The sequence below is a fragment of the Xenopus laevis genome, chromosome 6S, assembly GCF_017654675.1.
Source record: "Xenopus laevis strain J_2021 chromosome 6S, Xenopus_laevis_v10.1, whole genome shotgun sequence".
Lineage (NCBI taxonomy): Eukaryota > Metazoa > Chordata > Amphibia > Anura > Pipidae > Xenopus > Xenopus laevis.
The window spans coordinates 50,703,206-50,724,628 of record NC_054382.1 but is presented as its reverse complement, the minus strand read 5'-3'; the positions used below and the strand labels follow the sequence as shown (position 1 = coordinate 50,724,628).

Here is a 21,423-nt window from a genome sequence, read left to right as displayed (position 1 = left end):
GGCTAAGGCCCTGACCCTGTTGTGTAAGTCGCATGTAGCCAATGTTCTATCATACTAGTGGGTATTTGTCTAAATACAGCCAAATAGGTGTTACACTGGCTAGGCGGTGAAATACCGACCAGGTGGCAACCCTACACGTACCTAATAAGCAGCCTGCCCTTAGTCCGCTACTGAAAATAGTTAAGCTGGTGCTGCCTCCGTTTGCGTGCACCCTCGTTTGCGCATGGGGGGGCGGGGGTGACTTGGACGGCTGGCACTGACTGGAGAACTGCAGGTTATACCACAAGGTATACGACAAACATGGTACAAATTGTTACAGAATGGTGCTGAGTCAAAATTATTATAGCTTGTGATAGAATAGTATAAGAATCCAAGTCACACTTGTAAATGTGTGTGCACCTTCAGGGAGAATCCAGTGGCAGTTATATGATTGTGCTTTGTTATGAGATGTATTTTTCTATTATGTATGAGGCAATTGTATAGGAGTAGAAATAAACGAGCTGGATAATGTAAAGTTAACAGAACTAGAGACCAAATAGTGGTAATTCTCTCCCTACAAATCCTGACTGAGAAAGTGAGAAGACGGACAGACAGCACATTTTAAAGTAGAGATGTGACTGCCTGGGAGCCAGAAGGTTAACAATGATATTCATTTACATTGTGAGGCGGCATAACTGTCCCTTTGTGACCAGTCTGTACACTGGCACTGTGCTGACACAAACCTGTGCCCAACTACATTTCAGCTTGTTTGTGTAAAGAGGGTAAATAAAGAGGGAATGAAATAGCCCACCACAAGCTGCTGAAGGGGAAGGAGATCTTCTCCTCCTCCTCTTTCCAATAATCTCCTCCTCACACTCTGATCTCAGCCTATAACCTCTCCATTTGCAGCTATGAAATCCTTCTCCATGAGGCAGAGACACAGATGAATTTAATCCCCTCCCTCCCTGTTCCAGTGCAATCCCTTTCTCTCCCCTCTTTCTCTTTTCTTTCTCTCATCTCTCTCCCATATATTATCAAGCATCATCTCTCCTCCTCTGGCTCTAACAGCGGATGGAAGGGAAACACCCACCGCCCTGTCAGATCTGCTGGGGATGAGATAATAAGGAGCCTGGGGTTTCCCTGATCAATCTCATTTGCCTTTGCCTAGGATCAATACACTAATTACCAGATTGGAGCATGTCAGTTTGCTGATGGAAAAGGACAAAAAACTGAAGGAGACGGCTCACTGATTACTGGGATTTTTATACTGCATATATTGCATCGCCTCTACTCTGTTTCTACTGCAATTTCAGGGAAAACAGGCATTGCTGGAGCTCTAAATGCATGTATTGTGAATAAAGGGGAATTGCCCTACAGGAGGTGAAAAGATGAAGAGTTTGCACTGTGTGGGGTTGTACCTCCTGTCACTGCTCTGCCAGGTAAGTCCCAGCCTGCCTTTCATACAGACAACATTATGCAGAATTGTCCTACCTCATACAGGGGTGCCTGCAAAACCAATAATAGCTGACACCTCATCTGATCTAACTAAAGAATTCTTTAAAAAAAGAGTGTTTCCCTCCATCATTTTAACCAACCTTACAGCTGCTGTTGTAATTCAACTATAAGCATTTGCTGTGAGACCTAGACTCTAAGGCGTGCTGAGAGATGTAGTTCAGTTCCTGTGGCTCACAGGTTGAATACCCTGTTCTAGAAAGACTTTCTTGTCACTAAACCGACCTACAGATTAATGAAATTCTATTGTTATGAAAATGATCTCCTGAAATTATGTTTATAAGTGCCAATTGTGTACAGCAAGATTATGCACATCACTGAACATCTTAATCATCAGCATTTTGCTTCATTTTCTCTAATGGTTTCCTGTTTCTTCTTCTTATCACTTTCTTATCCATTGTAATAATGAACTATGTTGGGTTTAGATTCCGCACAAAAGAACACCTCTAAAAGCCTGTAAACAGTTTCTGTAAGAAAGTGATATAGCAGTACTTGAAATTGAAAGTTAGAAGAAGCAAAAAGGGAATCATAGGACCTTATACTGGCTAATTAACCCTTATATAGATACTATACAAGCATACCCATAATTCAGATAACAATTGTCTAGTTTACACATATTTACCATAAGCCTAGTATTCTTGAATATAGAACCAGTCATTTCACAGTATATAACCAGTCTACACAGTATGTTTAGTTGACCAGTGTGTAAATACAGTAGGTATAGTCTGCCCTAAGGTACAGACAGTAAGGCTTGCCTGTGTGTTTATTATATTGTATATCAGATTTCTATACTTCCTGCTTAGCCTCAGATGCTAGGCATAGCTCAGAATTCTTGGCTTTGCATTTCTAAGAGCATGCTAATCTCACAATTGAAAATTATGGTCTTTTCCAATCCACATCTGGAATGAAAGATTTGCTGGTGAGTGTGATAAAGGTCAGGCATTTTCTCTGCTACTGGCAATGCCTCATTCTGTTTAGGAAATTCTATTAAAGGAGATAGAGATCTATTGTTCTCCTGCAGTCAGTTTGGCCAGGTTTCCATGCAAAAAAAAAAAGGACGACACAATGGGTGAAGTATGTTCCATGAGCCAGCTGCTTTTGTTTGAAACTTGCATGATCTAGGTCTTGTTTGTAGTAAGTATATGCTCTGCACATTTTGCTTGAACTGCTTGATGATGTTTATATAATTTTACTTCCAAAGGACAGACTATACTGAAAGGACTTACATTTTATAACAAGCAGGAATGCAGTATTTACAGAGACATACTGTCTGCATGTTGTCTCAGGGCTACAGGCAAACAAGCTATAAATTATCTGAATTGGCTTATTTAGCTCCTATTCCAATTTTCTGCAAATTGATATCCTGATAGAACAGTTGATAAACTAATTTAGTCAATCTATGCAAATGAGATTAGAAAGTAAAAAGTAGATGTATGGCAGCAACAAATCCCCCGTGGCACTGACCCACTTATTTAGTGGTTTCTGCCATGCTTTGATATTCAACATCTGTCCAGCATAGCAATGAAATACCCAAGGGTTCTGGGTTATTGTTTTGTTTAAGTGTGATTATAAGGCAGATATAGTTTATACGCTATGGCATGTTTTAACAAGTTAGTGTAGTGTACACCAGATTGAAATGGTGGAGTAAGCACCATTAACTTTCAGTGAAGTCTTTAGCAATGTTCAGAAGGAAATCATCCTCACTCTATTTCTTTCTTGTTTTGTGTATAATGTATATATGTGTATGTATTCAAAAAAACATTAGCGCAGTGACCCCCAACCAGTGGCTCAAGAGCAACATGTTGCTCACCAAACCATTGGATGTTGTTCACAGTGCCTCAAAGCTTATATTTTAATTCCTAGCTTAAAGGCAAGCTTTAGTACATGTGTACTGCCAAACAGAGCCACCGGCAGGCTTCCAGTCCATATACAGTAGGGGCTACTAATAGTCAGAGCACATATTTTTGCAGAAATGTGTTGCTTTCCAACCTTTTTTTTACATTTGAATGTGGCTCATGGGAAATTAGGTTGTGCACTTCCTCATTAGAGTGGTAATAATAAGAGGACTCTTAGGTTGGAGCTACAAATTCTAAACACATTTCATCAGTTTGATTCAAATCATAGAACCAAGGCCATCTAACTTTCTTTGTAGTCTTTATGGGCAGTACTTAGATTAGATTAGATGAGCACCACATTTTCCCATGCTTTTGCAACTTTTTTATTTGAATATATCAGTTTCACTCAGTGCCCAACCTTGGGAGGTGCATCCTTGTACAAGAAGTGTACAACAATAACAACAAGCAGCGCAAAAATATGGACAGATCCCCATATCCAGCATTATTAACATATTTAAAACTGCCTGTTTCACTGTGTTATGGGTGTTGCAATGAATTGTTTTTTTCTGGGCTAAACATAAACCTAGAGGCACTGAGAGAGGAGATTTAATGTTAATATCGCCTTTGGGTGTGGGTTCACCACAAAACTGGGCAGAAGAAGAAGGTAAGCTTTCAATTTGAATAACATTCATAAATAACTCAAATATTAAAACCATTGATATTTTTTAATTGATATACTTTATGTGAAGATCCCAAAGATAAACATTTTACTAATCCAGCAGGTGTGTGTGTGTGTGTGTGTGTGGGGGTTTGCTCAATGATTGATCACTCAACAACTCCCAGTACCCTGCAAATAATTACCAGCATATCATGTATCCCTTAACAATGCTTGCTGGGAATGTTCTTCAGAATACAGAAGCAGAGAATGCCTCTTGACTTGGTTATATTACAGTAACTTCCCTGCTGACTCTGACACCTGACTAATGTAGTAGAAGCCAGCTAACAAACTTGGAGGAGAACTGACTTCTACTGCATTGTAAGTGGATTTACAGGTAACTTTAAATATGATGCAATAGTTTGAATTAACATTAGAATTATATTTCCTTTCATTATGCAAAAAAGCTGCATTGTAAGTGGGTTTACAGGTAACTTTAAATCTGATGCAATAGTTTGAATTAACATTAGAATTACTGTATATTTCCATTTATTATGCAAAAAAAGCACACAGCTTTTTTGAAGGTCCATTGTAAAGAGTTCACTCAGGACTTCAGGAAAATAAGATTAAGCATTGTTAATCAATGTTTTAAAAAGTCCTTTAAAGAGATTACCTTGTTTAAAATAATTCTGAACATCAGTGCTGTGCTTTTGTTCTATTCCTGGAAGCTTGGAGTATGGCAAAGTGTTGCAGTTTGTACACTTGCTTCAAATATTGCAATCATTCTTTGCCTCCCATATTTTATCAGAACGCTGGAGGGGGTCCAGGGAGGTCCTTGGGGTCCAGGGTACTAGAGCAGAAAAGCGCAATTGCGCTTTCTGCACTAGAACAGCCAAATTTCTGGTTTGAAAATGTGGCTCTTAAAGTTCCAGGAGCTGCATTTTTGCCACCCCTGATAATGAGTGGAGCACTGCCACCTCAACTTGCTCATTGACGCAGCACTCCAGTGTGCATTTACAACAACTGAATACTGCTGAGTCCCCTGGGGTTTGCCAAACACAGTAAGATCAGCAGATTACATATTCTTAAAAGACAAATGCTTATTCACTTGGGTACCAAGTGCCAACACTACTTTTTGGTACAAACAAACCAGACCTGGTTACAGTTCTAGTGAGTGATTAACTGACAATTTGTTTCCTGTCCCCAGGATCCTTGATGCTGCTGCACATGTGCAGTAGAGCAAAAGTTTGTACACATGCTATGAATTTTGGAAGTTAACTTTAACTGGATAGAAGAGTGTGCTTTTTATCTCCCAGTTATGTAATAGTTAAAGAAAGTAGGTGTAACATAAAAATGATTCTCCAATTTATAGTGTCGTATAGCCAGTGGCGTACCTTGGAACCTCACCATCCACACCTGCGGATAGGGTTGCCACCTCTTTTGGAATAAAATACTGGCCTTCCTGTACAGCAGTGGTCCTCAACCAGTAGCTTGCGAGCAACACGTTGCTCACCAACCTCTTGCATGTTGCTCCCAGTGGCATCAAAGCAGCTGCTTATTTTTGAATTCCTGGCTTGGAGGCATAGAAACCAGGTGTACTGCCAAACAGAGTCTCCTGTAGACTACCAGTCTATATAGGGGCTACCAAACAGCCAGTAACAGCCCTTATTTGACATCCCCATGGACTTTTTTCATGCTTGTGTTGCTCACGAGTAAAAAAAGGTTATGGCTCACGAGTAAAAAAAGGTTGGGGACCCCTGCTGTACAGGGTCGGACTGGCCCACCAGGACACCGGGAAAAATCCCGGTGGGCCCCAGTCCTTGTTATTGGCCGCCTCCTGAACCTAGTGGGCCCCACTGCCTCTACTCCACCTGGTACCTGTTTGAAAATGCGGCTGTGCTGTCCCTGCTGGCTGCTCTTCGGTTGTGCGCCTGTTTTACACTGTGTGCCCCCTGATGATGTCACTCACTTGCGCCATCACATTGTGGGGGAATCAGCGACAGAGAGTTCAGACAGGGAGTACTGCTGGTGTGATTCCTGGGTGCTGATCGATCCGCAGCCTGTTCCCTCTGCAGGCCTGCAGCCTATTGCTACATTCTTGGATTCTCCTCTAGCTGGAGACCAGAGTGGATACATACTTTGCTGGTGAGCAAACAATCTGGAGGGGGGGGGTTATGGGTGGGTGCTGGTGTAGCAGTGGTGACAGTCAGTGATGGGATTTGCACCTGTGTGATCGACAAAACAACCGCCGCCGGACGAAAAATGGCGGGACTTTCCACACACGGTCCCCCATGTTGGCCCTGCATTTTCCTGCTAATCTGTTGCTGCCATTTATCTTCTACGTGACTTGTAACAAGTTATTGTTGCTGTTGAAAGCTGTATAAAACTCATGAGAGTGGAAAACGTAAACAGAGCTGTCAGATTTCCCCCCTTCGCTCCGTTTTTTGGAATCACAGCAGGCCAAGGGGAGCACATCACTAGAGCAAAGAGGACAATAGTGCACAAACCCATATCCAAACAAGTTGGGACACTTTGTAAAATATAAATAAAAAAGAAAGCAAATGATTATAAAGAACAAGAAGCCAGACTGTTTCAAAAGTATTTATATATTTTTATGTTTCACAGCTCTTGCAATACTATATTTTGGCTAGAAAAAAGGTGAACAGGAGAGAGATATTAAAGAAAAAAGAAAAAAAAGTCACAACTAGTCCGATCACTTGTCTGGCAATCTTGCTCGACTCAAGCAACCGGAAAGCATTTTAAATTTTTCGTTTTGATAGAACAGGAACAGAACAGCAAAGCTCTTAAATTCTGGGCATAATAACCAATGAAGACTACATGCAAAGTTTAGCAGAGTAAAACTCTACAACAGTGATCCCCAACCAGTGGTTCATGAGCAACATGTTGCTCTCCGACCCTTGGATGTTGCTCCTAGTGGCCTCAAAGCAGGTGCTTATTTTTGAATTCCTGTTTTGAAGGCAAGTTTTAGTTGCATAAAAAACAGGTGTACTTCCAAACAGAGCCTCTTGTAGGCACAAAGGGGATACCAATTGCCAATCAAATCCCATATATTGTACCCCTAGGAACTTTTTGCATGATTATGTTGCTCTCCAACGTTTTCTACATTAAAAAAAAAGTCTGTGTGCCCAAGGCCTTATTTGACTGTATAATGTGCTAGGATGCTGTGTGTGCTTTGCCAAATGATCCCTTTGCCCATTGCTCACTGAATAATATGCCAGGAACTTCACTTCCCATTCCCATATTCGCTGATAGGATTTTGCAGCTAAAGTTAGTGTTCCTTTCACTGTATATTGTGTCTGCATTAACAAGTAGTTACACATTCTATAAATGTACGAAAGCAATACATTATGATGAGGTGGCTTTAAAAGATTGTAGTAGATCATTAAGTTTCTTTTGACTGTGCCCTCAATTATTTGATACTATGCTTTCAGCCAGAAATCTGCTCTGTACTAACTCAGCTGTGTTACACAGTGGCACAGAGTAGGTAAATGGGAGCAGGGTTGGAAGGGAATCAATAAATCACTCGGGGTGGGTGAATCCCAGTCTGTGGCTGGTTGAGTATTAAAGGGGAAGGGGTGCAACTTCAGTGATCTTGAGTGGCAGGCCTAGTATCGAATGCATTGGAAATCTGGCCCTGCCTCCATCTTTTTACACTCAACAGGACCTCTTCCAAGATAGGTTAAAGAGTGTGTAACAGGTTAAAATTATAACACATTATTTTTTGCTGTTGGCAGCTGCAGTTTAGAACCTGGGTTTATAAACCAGCCCCAGAGAGTTTAACCTCAGTTTACAGTTATACAGTCGTATTGTGTTGCACAGATATTACAAGCAATCTTACCTAGGAGCAGAGATGAAAAATAGGTCACAAAAATTATCGTTTGTGTTTTCTTTCTTGTTTGGATAATGCTGTGCAGCTCCCACTAAAACATTCATTATAAAGCAGTCATTGTGTGACCTAGATCCATTGATCAATAGGAGATTGCTGCTAACCCATTCAGTGCCAGAGTTATTTGCAGTTGTACAAAAACACATGGTTTGTTTGTCATGTCAACCTTACTTTCTCTTCTGATGGAAGAAACTGTTCATGTGCAATTACATACTGTATTTATGCTTTTCCTGAATGACAGAATTAATTGGACATATAAGTTAGATATTTTCATTTATATATTTCATTTAAGGATTATCTCACCTTTTGTTAACAGGAATATGTCCCCCATGGTTTGATGCAGCTTTTATACCACCCTAGGCCTCTTATCTCTTTCCCAAGTAGTGTTGCCACTTGTCTGGTATTGCACTGGCCTAGCTGTGGAAATGCCAGTTAAGGCTGGGGCAGTATTACAAATTTACAAGCAATGTATTTGCTTGTAAATTTGTAATAATTAGTCCATTTGCCCCTGACCCATCTCCTATTCACCATAATCTCCCTTTCCATATCCCAAAAAGGCCAACTCTACTCTTGACTTTAAATACCCAATAGATTGCAATAGAAACTGTGCACCTTGTTGGAGTGACAAATCATGAGTTAAAAGTCTTGACAAATATAACTACAAACCTTGGTACTGGAGATCTGGAATGCCAAGTGTGACAGAATTGCTGGCACAAATATGAGGGTAAGAGAGAAGCCCCAGAGTGGGAGGGGTTTAGCGTGATTCCAGTCTCTGGGCCTGTGACCAAGACTGTCAGCATTATGCTTAAGACAATGTGTGTGTCCCCGGAAGATGTGATGGTCTGGCTAAAGAGGCAATCTACTGTCCTTTCCCCCTTTACAACACTTTATGATGAGGAGGGTTTCTGGATAGGAGGGTGGAAGGTACAGGTCAAACTGCACATGAATTTCCATGTTCCCAAACACCTTTCCAATTCCTTCTTTATTGGTAAGGACAGGGGGGTTTGCTTCTATCCCAGTCAACCCAGGGTGTGTTTCAGGTGTGGCTCAAACAGGCACTTTGCAGCTAAATGCCCAGTGGTGAAGTGCCCCCTCTGTGGTGAAACTGGGCACCCCAGTAAAGAATGCCAGGAAATCCGCTGCAATTTGTGCTTGAAGTTAGGACATGCCCATCGTTCTTGCCCTGATGCCTGGCACAACATTGTTAGAGATTGCCCTAATTTATAGAAGGAAATTGGCCAGGGAATGGAGATTGTGGAGGAGGGTGCCCCAACATCTGAAGTGGTGGGATCAGAGAGGGAGGTTGTGCAGCTGGAATCCAGTGCCCCATGCATTAAGGTGGTGGGTAGGGCAACAGAGAAGGTACCCAATGAGAAGGGTGAGCAGAGGGCCAGTCAGCCAAGAAGATAGGAGAAGTGGAGAGTGGTGGGAAAGAAAGCCTCCATTAAAAAGAAAGGCATCTCCCCAAAAATAGTGGTAGCAACAGGCAATAGGTTTGTTCTGCCAGAAGGCAAGAGCTGGGGAGATCTGGCTGAGGAAGAGAGAGAGGCTGAGGGAGGAAGAAAAAAGAGAGAGAAGTGGAAGGCTAGGGGCTTGGGAAAAAGGAACTGAATGAGGAAAGAGGGAAAAGAGAGTGGGGAGGAGGTTTTGAGTCAAGAGGGGGAATGGGAATCCCTAGAGCAGGATATTGAGATTGACCCAATGAGAAGGGTGAGCAGAGGGCCAGTCAGCCAAGAAGATAGGAGAAGTGGAGAGTGGTGGGAAAGAAAGCCTCCATTAAAAAGAAAGGCATCTCCCCAAAAATAGTGGTAGCAACAGGCAATAGGTTTGTTCTGCCAGAAGGCAAGAGCTGGGGAGATCTGGCTGAGGAAGAGGAAGAAAGGCTGAGGGAGGAAGAAAAAAGAGAGAGAAGTGGAAGGCTAGGGCCTTGGGAAAAAGGAACTGAAAGAGGAAAGAGGGAAAAGAGAGTGGGGAGGAGGTTTTGAGTCAAGAGGGGGAATGGGAATCCCTAGAGCAGGATATTGAGATTGACCTGGACAAAACAGGATTTAATGATAAGGGAACTTACTTTCATTAAATTAATGTTGGTTAATAATGTGATGCGTTTCTGTTTCTGAAATGTTTATATCATTTTCTGTAATGTTTTTACTTTTAATAAAATTCTTCTGCTGAATAATTCATCTGCCTAAATTTAGGGCAAGGGCATGCGGGCAGATTCGGGGAGATTAGTTGCCCCATCTGCAAATCTCCTCTTCTTCAGGGTGGCAATCTCCCCAAACTGCCTTCCCCTGCCTTCCCGCGGCTAGAATGAAAAATCGCCAGCGGGATGGCATTTGCGGCACTTCATTCTCTGGTCACCCAAAGTTGCCTCATGAGGAAGAGGAGATTTTGCCCCAAAGAAGAGGAGATTTGTCACTAGGGCGACTAATCTCCCCAAATCTGCCCATGTGCCCTTACCCTTATAGTGCCTCCATGGACTAATAGTACTACTGTCCTGAATTGGTGTACAGGCAAAGTTGGTGAACAGGCAAAACTGCCTATACTGAAGGTGGATTCACAAATTCAAATACACTATGGGAAAACTGTCCCTTAGATAAGTATCCCAGATTCTCTCTAATCGTATTGCTTGATCTCCAAAGGTTATCAGACAGCACTTTTACTGCTTTCACCTTGTTATATACAGCAGTGTAATCCCGTGCAAAACTCTGCAACAGATCTATAGTCTAGTGAAAGAACAGAATGTAAAACACATGGGGAAGCTGACAATAAACTGAACGGTGGCAGATCAGGTAAAAGAAGGAACTGACTAAATATATTTTATAGCTCCATGTGGATAACCAAGGAACAAAGAAAAATGTGCAATACTGCTTCATGAGACACTGTGGCTCATTTAATATCCTGTTCAAAACGAATTCCAGTGTAAATGTGAAAATTGCCCCATGAACATTTGTCTTACTATCTGGGGTGCGGATTTAGTAGACCCCTAATATTTTTAGCACAATTTTTTGGGGGGTATGCCCCATTGAATTTTCAAATGAATGAAAATCACCTGTATAGTTTAGCCACTATTGCTAATTACTGTATCTTGTGGGGCAAATTCACTAACGTGCGGAGTTGCGCTACTGCAGGCTTCGCCATACTTCGCCGCACTTCGCCAGGCGAAGTTTCGCCAGGGCACCGCTAATTCACTATAATCCGAAGTTGAGCTCAGGGAGTGGTAGCAAAGTTGCGCTAGCGGTAATTCGTCAAGGAAAGCGAAGTTACGCTAGCGATGTCTAATTTGCATACGGCACCAAGTAAAAGTACAATGGACATATATGTAGCAAGAAATACATTACACTACACAAGCCTGGGAAAGCTTCATAAGATAAAATAGAGTTGTTATTTATACATGTGCCCACTGTATAGTGTAGGTGCCATATGTTAGGAAATGTAGGGGGGAAGGAGGGTACCCCCAAAAAATTTACAATCTTTTTCAGCCTATCACCCTTAAGGCCACACAGCGCGATTTCGCCGCGATTCTGCGCTGGGCGAGTTGCGAGTTGCGAGTTGCTGCGGTTTTTAAGCCGAAATAGCTTTGTTAACTTTGGCGCTGGCGTCAATGCAAATCGCGGCGAAATCGCTGCGCTAATTCACACGCGGCGATTCTTTTTCTACTGTCGCCCGGAAACGCCCAGCGAGGCAACTCGCCGCGTGTGAATTAGCGCAGCGATTTTGCCGCGATTTGCATTGACGCCAGCGCCAAAGTTAACAAAGCTATTTCGGCTTAAAAACCGCAGCGACTCGCAACTCGCAACTCGCCCAGCGCAGAATCGCGGCAAAATCGCGCCGTGTGGCCCTAGCCTAAAAAAGGAAAAGACGCCAGTGTTTTTTTGGGACTTAGAAAAAATTTCAACTTTTTTTGAAGCAATCCCTATCTACTCTTTTGCACTTCGTCTGGTCTGAGGTGGCAAAGGCAAGTCTGGCGCAAGAGGTAACGTTCAGTAAAATGCACAAGTTAGTGAATTAGCGTAGTTACGTCCCTTCGCCATAGCGCAACTTCGCCTGGCGTAAGGGTGCGAAGTAGCGCTAGAATAGGTCCACTTCGCTATTGAATTTACGCCCCGTTAGTAAATCGGCGAAGTAACGAAATGACATCACGCTGGCGAATTTGCGCTAGCGTTAGGCGCTTCGCAATTTAGTGAATTTGCCCCTGTGACTTTCTGACCAGTTTATTTTTGATCCCCAAAATCTCACTCACAGCTTTCACATCGTTATCCTGCTTAAGAGATGGTAACAGCGAGGAAGCATTTAGGTTTATATAATCTTTTGATCTTTGAATCAATGTTGCTAAGAACAGCTGAAGCCTCAGGACTTCTTGACTGGAGAGGAGGCATGCACTGAGTGAAATGATTTCCCTGTACTATTCATAAATGACTAGATGTGCTACTTATTTAAAAGATTTGCTATGGTGGTACCGGTAATTCCATGCATGAAATTAGATAATAAAACACTTGCCAATCAGAGACAGAGAGAATGTTACATTTATTGTTTAATCTGAGTTACATCAATATTAGCTAAAAAAACTGTTCAAAATATGCTAAACATTTTATTGACTAAAATAAAATTGAGGTGAGTACATATAAGGACTTAATTATGGCTTAGTAACCAATCAGCAGTTAGATTTAATTAGTCTACTATCAGTTAGAAAATGGCACAGTAATCTTTAAGATTTGCTATGGACAAGTGCACTGGTGCAATTTTGGACCTATATTTGTGACTAAACATTCCATTTAATGCTTAAATGATTTTTATACTAGGGCAGGACTCGATGATGTGTTTTGACCTGACACGTCGCAATGAAAACAGAGGTGAAGGAGAATTGCACGTAAACAATTACATTGATCCGACTGTCGGATGAAAACGCAGCGCTGCGATTTCATCCGACAGTCGGATCAATGTAGTTGTAACATGCGATTTCTCCTTCACTTCTGTTTTCAGTAAACCATCCGACACGTCGCATTGCGACGTGTCGGGTCAAAACGCATCATCGAGTCCTGCCCTTAAAGAGGCTTATTTATTAAAGGTCGGATTTTAGTGGTTTTAGAGATTTTTTGAAACCCTGACTAAACTCACACGGTTTTCAGTGAATTTATTAAATACTGCCAATATAAAAAGTACAAATCAAAAATATTCTGAACGATGCATTAAAAAATATGAATACCTCAGAAACCTCTTAAAAATTCAAGTTTTTTTTAAAATTATCAGCAAAAAAAATCAGAAAACCTCTAAAAGTCTGAGAAGATTAAAAGCAGTTCAATAAGACCAGTGCAGCTCCCAGTGACTTCTATGGGACCTCAACAACTTTTACTTTGCAAAGTTTGGTATTAAAGGTTTCTGTGTTTTTTCACGCAATAAATTTCGATTTTTTTTAGCTTTTTAGATATATAGGAAAACCACAAATTTTTCGAGACTTGTGGAAAAGAATCGCAATTTGATTGTTCTAAATTACACAAAGATACCAGGTTCCAAGCATTCTGGATAATACATTTTATTCTTGCACAAACATATTTTAAATGTTCAAATACTAAAAAATATTTACAATGAATGCACAAAAACTGTATTTCTAACAGTAAAAATTAACAGTATAGAAAGCCCATGCACCTTATTGAAGTCAATTAAAATAATGTGCAGTTCATACATGCTTCAGTGCATATTTATAATATGGATCATATTAAAAGGATGGCATTTGTATCAGACACCATGTCTTGATTTTTCACCCCAAGGCAAGTATTGCTTAACATTGACTGGTATAACTCTGCTACTCACTGAGCAGACCTAATGCTTGATTATGCAAATAACTGTTTTGATTCCCACCAGTTTGTTTTTATTATGAGCCTGACAGCTTCATGTTTTTGGAAAGCAATGCATTTGCTTGTTCAGATAAAACTACTGTCAGTATTCTAAACAATTCACTGAACTATAATGGATGTGTAGTAAATCTATTTTACAGACATTTATTAGTTATTTCTTTCTTAAAATAAATGTTTAACAATTTGTTTTGGAGTTCTACAACCAAATTTTTTTTTACTGGCTGCAAAAATCAAACGGTCATGCTGTAGTCACTGACAGATTTAATTATGATCTAACTTGTTGATTCCAGAATAATTGCAGCAATTCATTGCCTAGAAGTTGCATGGCTAATAAACCATATATATCTATAAAAAATATCATAAAAATTAACCCTACTTATGAAAAATAATTATCAAGAATCTGTTACAGTTTGGCTGTATGTGTATGTCAGTGACAGTTTCCCTTCAAAGGGCAAATCAAAGCAGAGCTCTATAAGAGCTTTCTAAAAGTTAATTAACGTCTTTCAGGCAAGAAACAGCTGGGGCCCAAAATGGAGCTAAGAAGATATTGGAAAAAGGCAGACGAGGCAAAGTTCTGGGGAGACTGGAATAGGACAGACTAGAGCAGGATGGAGCAGTAGTAGAGCAGGACAGACTGGAGCAGGACTTTAGCAGGATACAGAATACAGGTAAGGCAGGACAAACTAATATAGTCAGAAAATCAGATTTCCACAGGACTAGGCTTCATATCAAAGGATTTACAGACTAAAGAAGGCAATAGTTAGGTCACAGTCTAACCAAAAAGTTAGTAAAAGGAATGGTTTACATAGGGAGAACTCAGCAGATATGACTGGCCCTAAGTAGGGTTGCTGGTAGATAAGCCCAACTTGACTAAGCTGCCTTATTGGGACTTATGTAATCTGTTTGTGTTTTCTAGTGGATCTTAGAAGGAGAGGTGTGATGTAACTGCCCCTGCAAAAAGTATTTTTTTGGCTTCCTCTTTTTTCACTACACTATGGACCCCCATGCAATGCTGGGTCAACATATACAGGTGCCCAACAACCAGCATCACTTGCTCAATCACTTCCCACTTCTATACATATGGCAATGAGGGTAGAGGTCAAGGATTCTAAAGGTGGCCATACAAGGGCCGATAAAAGCTGCCGACAGACCGTGCCGGCAGCTTATTGGCCCGTGTATGGGGCCCCCGACGGGCTTCACCGATCGAGATCTTGCCGAAAAAAAGTCTGTAGTCGCTGTTCAGTGCAAATGTTATTCGCAATCTAATCGCAATGTAATTGTGTTCACGTGACTTTGCTATCAGTGTTGTGAGAAGAAGGTGTATGCACAACTTTTGCAGAAAGATATTCGTGGAGCAATTCCACCGTTCGCATTGCATACGTTTTTTCGCTATTCTTCATGTAATTTAAAAATGTGGTCAAGTTATATGTGGTAAAGATATTTGTCAGCATTTTTTTTTATATTTGGTAAAGGTATATGGTTATTAGTTTTTTTCCAGTGAAAACATCTTTCATTGCGACTCATCTTATTTTTGCGTTTGCTACTGTTTTGTGCTTATGTAATATATCTGTGCGAAAAATATTGCATTCCGCTTAGCGCAAATATACTCGCAAAAGTGCGAATGCGTGCTGCGATAACTCCAAATATTACATTTGGGGGTAAGACTCTTGTCTACCTGAAATTGGTAACTGTAATACTAAATTAGAACTGCCACAGCTAGGGCTTCATATATCTCTATTTTAATTGCAAAATACTGAATGCAATAACACTTCCTAAAATGTAAAAATGTGTGCATTATTATTTTTATATTGCTGTAAGCATTCATTTACAATTTAACATTAAAAGAGTGAGTCAAGCCACACTGAGACACAGTGCCTTGATCCCGGTAGAAAATAGATATTAATAGATATTAATAGTCTCCCATAGACTCCATTTTATCCAAATCCAGATTTTTAACAATGATTTTCTTTTTTTTTTTTTAATAATAAAACGTGATCCAAACTAAGATATAATTAGTCCTTATTGGAAGCAAAACCAGCCTATTGGGTTTATTTAATGTTTACATGATTTTCTAGTAGCCTTAAGGTATGAAGATCCAAATTCTTCTTCTTCTTCTGACTTCCCCTAGTTCTGGCCATAGACACTGCCCACTAGCAATTTTGCCTTTTTTGTTCACATACATTGTTTGACTGGCCCACCGGCATACTAGGAAAACAGGCAATGGGTCCAGGTGTCAATGGGCCCTCCTGCTCACCCAACCATTTGACTTGTATTCATATACCATGGCTATTCTTTTTTGAACAAATGGATAAAAAGGAGAAATGGACGGAAGAATAGCTAATAAAGGGATTAATAGAATAAAGAAAGGTCTAAGGTTTTCTGGCAAGCCCCTGACACTCTGACACTGGCCACATAATTTCATAGCAGCATGCCCAGTAACAGCATTTTCTCAGAACCTGCTGGAAATAATATGTTATTATATTTAAGCTGACGATAAAGACCTTTAGAAATAATCATTTAATATATGAAACATTTAATTTTTTCCTTAGAGTAAGTGGAACATATTATTTATGTGATTTTGTGTAATAAAATTACCTGGTGTGCGGCGCGTGGAGGGCCGCCACGCCACCGCGCTCCTGGTCCGGCGCCATCTTGATTATTCTAGGGCGCGCCTCTTAAAGGTACAGGTGCGCTGGTGTGATTGCGTCAGCGCGTATTGATGCTTGTTTTGGCGCCAATTTTGAATGTATTTAAAGCCCATTCTGACCCCCAGCCAGTGCCCGTGATAGAACTTGTTTCTAGTGGTTTCCTGAGCCTTGTGCATCTGTTCTGAATCTCGTCTGTCTGATTATCCGTGTTTGACCTTGCCTGTATCCTGACTATTCTGTCACCCCTCGTTAAGTCCAGGTGGCACCCAAGTAAGCTGAGGGCTCCTCCCGAAGCCCAACTGTGGTCACACTACTGGTGAAGCCGAGCCGAGACCAGGGTGCTTGGCATTTGTTCTGGTATCGGGTGCCGGTCGTGACATTTTGTTATTCAAAAGCTGTGACATTGTCACTGTGACAAGGAGGTGCAGTTTGCAAGAAATCAAACACATTTTTATTTTATATTATTATATTGCTAAGATCAGGCATAAGCACTTTGCCAATGAACAACTTTCAGGGTTTCAGGGCTCCTTGCCTCTGATGTGTTCATTATATGGAGGGGTGATGTGGATTCCCTATCGCGGTTCCAGCAAGATCAGTTGGATACATCCAAATGTGAAGGTTATAAAGTGTTTGAATAGGTTCAGTACAGAGCTATATTCTAAACCAATGGATAGGAATTGGTTGTTGCATTATTAGAGTTACCATCCTACCCATATGAAAAATTCTATACCTATTAGTCAATTCTCAAAAGTTGAAAGAGTGGTGAGTGAGCCTGATAGACAGAATCAACCTCTGGATGAAATGTACAAGAAGTTCCTGATACATATATTTTGGATAGAGGTAAACATAGGGTTAAGCACAGGAGAGAGAAATCCGGGGGTGGTGGTCCACCGATCCCCTTTGTCACACAGTTCAGTGGGAAAAGTGATACTGAGGCCGCTGCACATCGGAGACATTGGGGGACTCTGGGATCAGCATACTCTGAGATTAGGGAGTTTAGACAATCATGATTTCTTATCAGAAAGGTAGGAGTTTAGGGAGTCAGCTGGTACATTCGGATCTTCGGACAGCTTTGGGGACAGTACAGACATATATTGGCCCAAGTTCACGGGGATATTTCCTTGTTTATCATGTAATCAGTGTAGTTATGTTAATAAAGGTGAGGTTTTACATCATCCTCAAACTGGACGCAATTACCAACTTAAAGGCTTAAGCACATGGGCAGATTCTTCAGTGTCGGCCCCTAAGCTCAGTAAGTGACAGCAGCACAGAGCATGTGCAGTGAATCAGCAGAAAAGAACATGGGGAGCTACTGGGGCATCTTTGGAGGCACAGATCCTTACGGCTAAAGGACTGTGGTTGACTGGGTTTGGTACAGAAGCCCAAAACATAATGTACAACATTTCTAGCTACTTCTTTAGTTTAACTTTCCTTGTCCTTTAAGTGTCTTTCTGGATAAGCTGCTACAGGCCCTGAATATGCACATCTTGGACATAATATCTATGATAAAAATTATATGTTAAATACAGTACAGTATACATTTATATTCCAGTGGGATACTAATATTCAGCAGTTTCTATATTTTTAAATGTAAAGCGTTGTTAGATCTCCCTTTAGCTTATAGGGGGACACATAGTCTTACTTATAACTTAATGTAACATTGATTAGAGTGCTTTTCTGAGCACTTTAGCAATTTAGATACATTTTTTGTTAATTTCATGATATTAACAGTTTTATCTATTTTACAATTTATTGTAAATTTTCCTGACAGAAACTTCTTGTCACATTTATTGTAGCTGATAGATGTTTGTTTGAATGTTTGTTGCATTTGGCATTTGAGTGCCAGTACTTAATGCTGTTCACCAGCACGCTGCGTACTATCTGAATTGTTAATCCATTATGCCAGGGGTCTCCAAACTTTTGTAGCAGTGAGAGACATTCAAATGTAAAAAAAAGTTGGGGAGCAAAATTTGGCTGTGAATGGCTGGCTATTAGTAGTTCCTATGTGGACTGGCAGCTCTGTTTGGCAGTACACATGGTTTTTATGCAAGTAAAGTTTGCCTTCAAGCCAAGAATTCCATGAACACGCAACTGATTGAGGCTACTGAGAGCAACATCCAAGGGGTTGGTGAGCAACATGTTACTCACGAGCCACTGGTTGGGGATCACTGCACTATGCAAATCACACTCAAGGATTACAGTTTTGGATGATAATTTTCCCATTATGGAGAAATGAATTGCTAACACTTGAGCTTTTGTTATTATTGTTGACTTTTGTACAAGCTGCACACATTGGTACCAATAGTCAAAACTGGATTGTAAATTATACATCAGTTTATACAGTATACTACAGGAAATGGTATTTCTGGTTTTTAGAGCGTTCTGTATTTCAGGTTTATAGATAATATATATATTATACCCAGAGTCAGACTAAGCTTATGCGTACCTTATGGTGAAAACCTGGTGGACCCTTGCTCTCGTATGTCGCCCCCCCCATCAGGCCTGCTGATAAGCACTCCGATGACTCATAAGCCATTTGTGCCAGTGGGAAACCAGTGTTTACCCCCAGTATATTGCCACAATAAAACCTCAGTTTTCTCAATCTATAGTCAGAGCTATCAATCTGTCCAATCAGTTATTAAGCTAATTAAATATGTATTATGCAATATTCCTACCTAAATGCATTTTACAAGAAGCAGATATTATTGTAGGTTTGTCTTTCTGATAAAAGGATTACATAATTAATTTCTTTTATAGCTATTGAGTCATGTTAAAGACGACTGGTTATAACTTTTATACAAAAACACTTCTCTCACCAGTGTGAAGCTCTCCAATTGGCTCCCAACCATCACGTGTCCAAGATCTAGCTCCCTGGCAACAGAGTGTCCTCACAACTTTCAAAAATGGGTTTCCATGGCTCGTTTTTCGTGAAATAATAAAAGCTTCTTTATTTAATGTTCTATTATTTGCATGTCAGCCTTGACACAGTGCACATTAACGTTACTACTGACTGGCTCATGTTAAAGACGACTGGTTATAACTTTTATACACCTTGCTAATGAACTCAAGACTACCAAGGTGGCCATACACAGGGAGATTCTTTCGTTTGGCGATGTAGCCAAACAAGTGGATCTCTCCCCAATATGCCCAAATGGACCTGGGCGATATCGGGGCTGATCTGATTGTGGGCCCTAGGGCCCAACGATTGGATCAGAATGGAGGCGATACGGGACCGCATCAATGAACAGATGCCTCCACGATTCAACAGGATTTTTTACCCTGCCCAATCGGCATTTGCCTGACTTTTGGGCAGATATCGTTCAGGGACGCCCGTCGGATGAACCCACACACGGGCCAATAAGCTGCCGATTCGGTATGTCAGCAGCTTTTATTGGCCCGTGTATGGGGGCCTTTACTATTATTGTTTACTTTGCTGGAAATGGAAACAGAATGATTATTATTAACGTACATTTATACAGTGCCAATATATTTGGCAGCCCTTAAATAAGACATTAGGTGATTTAAATATTTTAGCAATTCCCTTCTCTGCTGCTTGAAAATTTTTTCATGAGCTTTGTTGTCCACGGGAGCACAGATTTCCTACATGATACAAAGAGCCATATCACATTAGGAGAACCAAATAACCAGAGAAAACTCTCTTATCTGTACAGCTAAGGCAGAGACTCCAATGTTTTTCTCTATGCTTTCCTGTAATAAATTGTGTCTTGCAACCCACTCCCTGCTATGCCAGTAAAATAAATGAATTACAAGAGCAGCATTTTGAAAATTAAGTTAGTAACAATGAAATGAGCCATTTTTTACTGAGGTGCTGCTCCTAGTTACCATGAGTATATGGGATATAGCAAATCTGGCACTCACAAGCATTGCAAGCAACATCTGTGGCTCAGACAAGCTGAGAAATTATGGGGGTGTGAAGTGTTGGCATGTAACAAAAGCAATATAATGGGAGGTATATACAGTAAATATATAGACTACTGCAAAGTATGTTAGGAAAAAAGCACTTTGCTTTCAAGATCAAACTGAAGTTGAGACAAACTCTCTTTTGGACTCACAGAACCTTAATTTACATTGAAATAATAATGTAATGTGGTAAATTCCACAGAATAGAATTCCTAATACTACATTGTAGCGATATTAATTTTCAGGTTAATTTTAGTTAATGGTAACGACTGAAATGAATAAAATGATGAAAGGGCAGGTTCACTTTAAAGGATAAGGAAGGGTCTTTTAACTTGGGGGTCCTATACCCGTAGTAAACGTTAACTCAAACTTGGGGGTGCCTAACTTTTGGCACCCCCAAGTTAAAATACCTTTCCTTCTCCTTTAACATAAACTTTTAATATGATGTATATGGTAATATTCTAAGTGATAAAATGCCACCTGGTTGCTGAAATCACTAACTCAGCAATAAGAGAGCAGATTTAGCTTGAGGCATGATAATGCACATCAGGACAGGGCCAAAGGAGCCATGGCCCCCCTACCCCAGGCCCCCTGTCCACAATCATCTCCCACAGTGCCTTAGCAGGATTGTTAATTTCTGTCACTATCCTACTTCCTGGTGCTAGGTTAAAGGGATTGTTTGCCACTGAGTTAACGTTTACTACAGGTAAAGGACTTGTTACCCAGGACTCTCAGGAAATAGGGGTTTCTGGATAAGGGATCTTACAGTAATTTTAATCTCCATTACTTAAGTCTACTACAAAATAATTGAAACATTAATTAAACAACGATTGAAAAGCTGCATGGCCATTCTATAACATAATAACAGTTTAGTGAGCAACCCCCTTTAATTTATGTAATCTAACAACAACAAAGAAAGAAATGGAGACCAACTGCAAATTGTGACTACTACATCTCAATAATAGTAATGCATTTCAAGGAAAACTACCCTCTAGATTGCAGAAAATGTATTCTCCACCCTTAGTCCCTTGTTGTTGTATAATAATGCAATAAATTATAAGGACTATATAGGGCCAGTAAAGATGTGGATAATGTACCTATGAAAAAGCTGCAC

General features: G+C 40.5%; 1 protein-coding gene across 1 annotated transcript in view; it reads left to right on the top strand.

Annotated features, from left to right (window-relative positions):
* The first annotated feature begins 1,014 nt into the window (after positions 1 to 1,014).
* vopp1.S (VOPP1, WBP1/VOPP1 family member S homeolog) overlaps positions 1,015 to 21,423 on the top strand; it is an 81,392-nt gene continuing 60,983 nt past the window's right edge. Inside the window, exon 1 of the mRNA NM_001094847.1 lies at positions 1,015 to 1,418. Coding sequence (NP_001088316.1) covers positions 1,368 to 1,418 — 51 coding nt within the window. The 5' untranslated portion in view covers positions 1,015 to 1,367. The remainder of the gene's footprint in view (positions 1,419 to 21,423) is intronic.